General features: G+C 36.1%; 1 protein-coding gene across 1 annotated transcript; it reads left to right on the top strand.

Moving 5' to 3' along the window:
* Positions 1 to 376: 376 nt before the first annotated feature.
* Positions 377 to 5,465, top strand: LOC121997965 (Werner Syndrome-like exonuclease). Its single transcript, XM_042552669.1, has 6 exons — positions 377 to 763; positions 2,487 to 2,666; positions 4,008 to 4,135; positions 4,243 to 4,404; positions 4,924 to 5,034; positions 5,128 to 5,465. The coding sequence occupies exons 1-6, from the start codon at positions 418 to 420 to the stop codon at positions 5,224 to 5,226; spliced, it is 1,026 nt and encodes a 341-aa protein (XP_042408603.1). The 5' UTR covers positions 377 to 417; the 3' UTR covers positions 5,227 to 5,465.
* Positions 5,466 to 6,457: the final 992 nt, after the last annotated feature.

Raw genomic sequence — 6,457 nt, 5'->3', positions numbered from 1 at the left:
TCTAAAAATAAGTATAATTCCTGTTAAATTCAGCACTTTACACTATAATACAGTACTCTATACTAGGATCGAGTATATTTTCTATCGAAATTAACTTATATTTTGAATATATTCGTTAAATAAAGCTCGAGCTCGGCTCGATTATAAACGAGTCAAACTCAAATATTCAAAAGTTCGACTCGGCTCGATTAGACCCCTACTTAATTCTTGAGTTTGAAATATTTTGATTGAAAAACAGTATAATTGAAACTAGTCGATGGACTAAAAAAAACACTTTAATGAAAAAAAACCTTAATGTGAAAGATATCTTTTTTGATAATTTCAAAAGATATTTCGATTGATGGACGGACGATCTGGGTCAAGTTTAAACTACTTTTTCGAGCGACGAGCGGGCGAGTATTGGGTAAGTGTGAGGTGATGAAATGGGACAAGACGGCGGCGGAGAAGGAGGCTTCCTGGATTGGGGAATGGGACTCGGCCGCCGAGAAAGAGCTGCAAGCCATCGAGGCGACCTATTGCTCGTCCTTTTCAGCAACCACTGGCACCAAGCGTCAACTCTCCTCCGATATTGACGCTGAGGAATCGGAAGCACTCGATCCGCGACAAATGGGCCGTCGTTTGCCCCGCTGGGGTTGGAAAGATTCTAACCCTCTGAAGCGCCATGTTCTCGATCACAATCACGTGGTTAGGGGGACTGACGGTCTTCTTCCTGCATCGTACCCTTCAAATGGGGCGTCGAGTGTACTGCCTCTTCCTCGTCCAGGTTCTATAAACTCTGCAAATCTTCGTTCTGTCTTATTTTCAAAAGAATCTGTTTTGGTAGGATTATTATACTTTAAACCTATCTTTTTGTTCCTGGGAAAAAGAAAAAGAACGGAGAATGTGTCTAAATGCAATTATTATTGGTGATAATTAATGTCTGCTTGGGAAGCATTCCTTTCTTGGGTCAGGTTCTGAGACTCTCACAAATCCACAACGTTGGGTTTGTTTCATATTTTATCTTTTATTAAAAGAAATAAATACAATGATCTTTATGATTATTCCTTTCCTATTTACCTTTGCACGAATGTATGATGTTTTTGTTTAGTTATGTCCAAAAATCAATAAATTTTTGAATACAGCTGTTTCAGTTGTACTGAAGTTTGGTTTATGAATTAAGATCTGAATTGCACAATTCTTGAATTGCTTTGTTTGCTTGGGTATTAAGATCCGTAAGGTTCTAATTATTTAACTGTTAGATGTAATTCTAATATACCTAAGTTATCCTATTATGCTGTGCGTTTATTTTCTAGAAATGATAATAAATTTAGTATGTAACAGATTAGGATAACCTGACTAGATGTTCGAAATACTATGTAGAATTAGGTGGACTGTGCTTGTATCTGTGCAACACTGTGCAATGTATCTGTTATCCAATGCGTCATGCTCCTCTTTTCTTTTGATATCTTTGTTTAATTGCGTTGATCTTGCATTCATGAGAACAAAATGGGCATATGTGAAATTTAATATCACACCTTGAGTGAGCACTTATTGTCTGCACAAAAATCCATTGGTCAGCTACATCATATGTATATTACATCAGCTCAATCACAGATACATGAAACATGAAATTTTCAATGCTGGTCCAAAGCCTGAATGAAAGGTTCAAGGTTTAGGCTTTGATAGCCAGCCAACGTTAAACACATGAACATGTACATTAGGAATTGATGTTAGATTCTAATCTCAATGTTTCAAGTATGGTTCAGTAAATAGGCATGGGAACCTGTCACTGCTTACACGTATATCTTCTCTAACATGATAGAAATTCATTTTGATTAGAATTCTTCCATTGTAATTTCTGCATGTGGTTTAATTCAACTTGTGACTATAAATCACCTTTAAGTCTGATATGGTATGTAGGAAATATTCCGGTATCAGCATTTATGCCCTTTGGAATCTTATCCTTGTGTCTTGAAACTGTGGTAAAAGCAAGAAGAAATCTCAGCTTTATTATTAATAAAATAGTTGATGAACTTGCATCCTTTATAAATACTGCTTGTTGGGTTTATTTGTCTAGTCTCCAAATCAAATCCTCATATCCTCTGCCCTCCTTAAAGCAAGTAAGCAACCTTATTAATTTAAAAAAATGTCTCTATTTGGACCAAAATCAACTGGAAATTTTGACAGAAAGGGTCTTGGGATTTTATTTTTCCATCCTGGTAAGAGCAATAGTTTTGTTACTTTATAATGAAAATAGAAGCAGTACTAGTTTATATTTTTGTGTAATACAAATAAGTATTTTTTCAAATTCTATTAAATCATCTAAAAATTCATAGACCATTATCTCAGAAACCTGCTAAACCAATTTTGGATAACTCTTTGTTTTGTGAAAGTGTGCTGCTTGTACTTCTGAATATGCAATACATGCCATCATTTCCTAGGTATTAAAAAATCTTTTCTTTCATCAACCATATTCTAGCCTTACATTTCTTTATGTTTGCTTGCAGCTAGCCCTCGAGTGAGATACCCATCTATGCTATTTAAGGGTCGTATAATATACTCTAGGGCTGCTGCAGAAGTCGAGCAGGCTGCTCAGGAGCTTTCAGAAAAAATATTTTCTATGAAACAACATATGGATCATATCTCCCTTGGATTTGACATAGAATGGAGGCCCATTTTTAGAAAAGGTATTTTTTTTGTATAATTTTGGGAAAGATAATTATAGATTGTATTTATTGTGTGTATTCATGAGACATCTTTTCACCTATATATATAGGACTCTAGAGATAACTTATACCTAAAATATTCATGTGGAACTTAACCCACTAAATAACCCATTAATCTAATACTCTTAATATTCCCCTTCAAGATGGAATATAGATACTATGTCCATCTTGTTATATAAAATAGAGAAATTCTCATGCAGAAGATGAACTATACATGACAAATAATGAAATACATACTACTTGCATGCAAATGATACAAAACATAAGGAATTAATAAAGAACTCAATCAGCAATCCCTTCGAGCAAAGATCATCACACAACCAAGTGTAAATGAGCACATCAACAAAGAGAGAGAGAGAGAGAGAGATTCATGAACAAATTTCTCTACTAGGCTTCTCCTTGAAGTGGCACGTGCAACAATATGCAATGGACTGTGGAAAAAGAAAAATACTCACAGGTCTCGGAGAAATTAGATAAATAACTTGAGTCTCTACTAAGCATAACAAATTGAGAAGATGTTTTCTTCAAAAGTAGAAGTGCAAGAAAGCAATCTATTATTTAAGTGTTCACAAGCTTTCAGCAGCATATACAATGTGCAAATGAACCTGCAGTCACCTTCAGGTGCGAGTTTTAAGAAGCAGTCCGAATGAACAACTTGAGCAATTTAGGCAAAAGTATCATGCAGGTTATTGGCCTAACCAATATTGCTGTAAAGGGTAGAATTTTCTCTCTCAATGAGCTATTGCCTACAATAGACCCAATGTGGCCCAACTTCCCTGGAAGCCTGCATGGTGGGAGTTTCGTGCATTGGACTACCCTTTCATTAGATATTGCCTACCTTCTTTTTCATGATCGTTTTAACTTGTTACCTCAGTCCTTGTTATTTACTGGTTTTATTGAATAGACATTATTTTGTTGACAAAGCTGTTTTGTTTTGTTATGCCTTTTTTTAATGTGAAGTGATGTATTGTATGAGTTGAGTTTACTTATCTATGAGTGTGAACTTGTTTTTTTTACCTCGATCCCATATTGGCTATCAGACTTTGAGGATGAAATTTTGAAATCTTATGGCACTTGTTTCAACCAGAACAGTGGTAATTTGGCTAATTCTATAAGATCCACTACTGTAGGGCCAAGTAGACTATTTGACAGTCAAAGTTGACCTGTAAAAAATGGTCAAACATGGTCTGAGTTGTAGTGGATATGACTAATTGTTCTTGAAAGCGTAACCCTACAGGAGGCTCATGTTTCCCTTCTACTGTGGTAAAGTTATCCTTTTCTACTGTATGCCAACTTACATAGGAACTCAAAGGAAAGCAGCAGTGATGCAATTATGCCTTGAGAATACAACATGTTATGTCATGCACATAATCCATTCTGGAATTCCTCCTCTTTTGAAGTCTCTTTTGGAGGATCATGCATCTGTTAAGGTTAGGAGCTAGGTTGTTATGACTATCTTTATGTTGTTAATTCTCTTATTTGAATGTTTTTTACCCATTCAATAGTAATCCATTGATTTTTTCTTTTCTTTTTGAAGGTTGGAATAGGCATAGCCAATGATGCACGGAAGATGTCAAATGACTACAATGTTTGTGTTGAACCATTGGAGGATTTATCAAGTCTTGCGAACCTTGAGCTTGATGTAGCTCCTAAACAATGGAGTCTGGCTTCTTTAACCGAACTTATCACATGCAAGCAGGTTTTACGAGCAACTTGTCTCTTAGCTTAGCTTGTTAAGTTGTCTTGATACCATTGATGCATGCATTTACTACACAGTTATTCTGAAGTTTAGTGATAATTGTTCAAAGTTGTGTGGAACAACATAAAAGTGATATATCAGTAATATTTCACTCTAATTTTTTAATTGGCGACACGTTCAAAATCTTTGATGTTCTTGTATAGGTGAATAGTTCATGACTCACCTTTCTAAAGGTTCAATTGAATGAAACAGCTTGTTGCTGTATTGTTAGTTTGCTCTGATTTGTACCAATCAAACTAACATATGCTGTCCTACGACAACAATAAATTATGGGAATGAATATTGGATGTCAGAGTTTTTAGCAGAATGGAAATTGAACCTACGACAAGAAGTAAAAAAAATGTCTGCATTGTTATTTATATAGCATAGCACTTTGTGTTTGCAGATTGTGTATATACTTATTCAGTGCCATAATTCCATAAATAAGAGCCATTCAACATATTTTATTTTTCTGTATAGTTGGAAAAGCCTAGAAGGATTAGATTGGGAAATTGGGAAGCTGAGATGTTGTCAAAAGAGCAACTGCAGTATGCAGCGACAGACGCTTATGTGTCATGGTACTTGTATGAGGTAATTTGGAAATATTATCATCCAATTTATGGTTCTTCCCTTCAACAACCTTCTATACAAAAAAAATTAAATGATTAAGAGTATCCTCTGCAGGCGCTGAAAGGATTTCCAGTTATAAAAGTTGAGAACAAATGCGGGCAAGCAGACAATGAAACTACCAAGGAGCATCCGGATAAGCAACCGGTTCTTTAGCTAGTTTAATCTTTTGAAGTGTTGGCTCTTCATTTTCCCATCTTGTTTTGCCATTTAAGTTCCTCATAATATGATTAGTATCAATATTTTCCTTCATTATCACCTTCCTAGAATGGGGAGTGTAGCAAGACACTTAGAATGCTGGTAGGAAGGGTTTGTGTTGATTATGTTCATCATGATAATTATGCCATCCATGAATGTGATTTTGTTGTTGATCAAGTAAATATTCATTATAGCAACTCTGTTTCAAAAACATTCATTGGGAACGTGAAAGATCTGTAAAGCAATTGCTATGCAAGTAAATTATGGATGAAGATCATTTGTACAACGTCTTTGTTCATATTGCTTATAGATTTCTCCTACAATTGGATGGAACATGGGTTTTAATAGCCAATATGTAGGTGCTTTGTGATGCATATAGCCGTAATATTAATTTGTCTGTGCTCGGAATCCCTACGAGCATTCATTGTGAACCACTTCGTGTTGTCTTTTTTCATCATGTTTCATAAAAGAGGTTGGGGAGAAATTGTGCTAGGAGGGGAAAATAATAGGTAAATTCTCCATCAAAATGAGAAAAAATAATGGCGACTAAAGGAAACAAAGAGATCACCAATCAAAAACAAAATCAGAATAACCAATTAAAACAAACCAAAAAAAAAAGAAATGGAAAGGAAAACAACGTTCTCCTTTGCTAAAATTTATTCCAGAACCAGCCTGATGATCATCAACAGATTCCGTGCTACTACTTATCCAAAATCTCCTGCTACAGAAATTAAAAAAAAAAAACAAAGGGAAAAAACTCTGCTGTCTTTCGCGTCCGAATGAATGAGAGAAGCTTGAAAGTCTCTCTGCGTTTCATGTAGTCGCCTGTTGCTGGTGCAGCATCATCAAGATTCTCATATCCTGACTAAGAAGGAGCTGTCGAGCTATGTGAATCATGATGGTGCTGCACCTGCAAATATCGACTGCTGATTACAGAGCTGAAAGAGAGGAAGCGGGCGAGAGTAGCGCACTAAGTTGTATGCTTCTTCCTCATGAGTCAATTAAGTAGGGAGAGAACGACAGATATAGAGAGAGGGAGGTGGAGGAAGGAGGACAGACAGATTAGATAGGGGGTGAGCTCAGTGAAGGATTTGGATGAGAGCGACGGTAGGAAGAGAACAAAAGGAGCAACAGAAGCAAACAGGAGGAGCGCAACAGGAAGCTCGATCTCGAGATGCAACACGCGCGC

This window comes from Zingiber officinale, chromosome 6A (assembly GCF_018446385.1).
Source record: "Zingiber officinale cultivar Zhangliang chromosome 6A, Zo_v1.1, whole genome shotgun sequence".
Lineage (NCBI taxonomy): Eukaryota > Viridiplantae > Streptophyta > Magnoliopsida > Zingiberales > Zingiberaceae > Zingiber > Zingiber officinale.
The sequence above is the reverse complement of the archived record's forward strand: the minus strand, read 5'-3'. Positions and strand labels throughout refer to the sequence as shown.

Coding starts and splice junctions, on each gene's coding strand:
- LOC121997965 (XM_042552669.1), top strand. CDS start 418: ATGAAATGGGACAAGACGGCGGCGGAGAAGGAGGCTTCCTGGATTGGG. Junction 2,667..4,007: donor GAGGCCCATTTTTAGAAAAG/GTATTTTTTTTG, acceptor CAACTTACATAG/GAACTCAAAGGAAAGCAGCA. Junction 4,136..4,242: donor AGGATCATGCATCTGTTAAG/GTTAGGAGCTAG, acceptor TTCTTTTTGAAG/GTTGGAATAGGCATAGCCAA.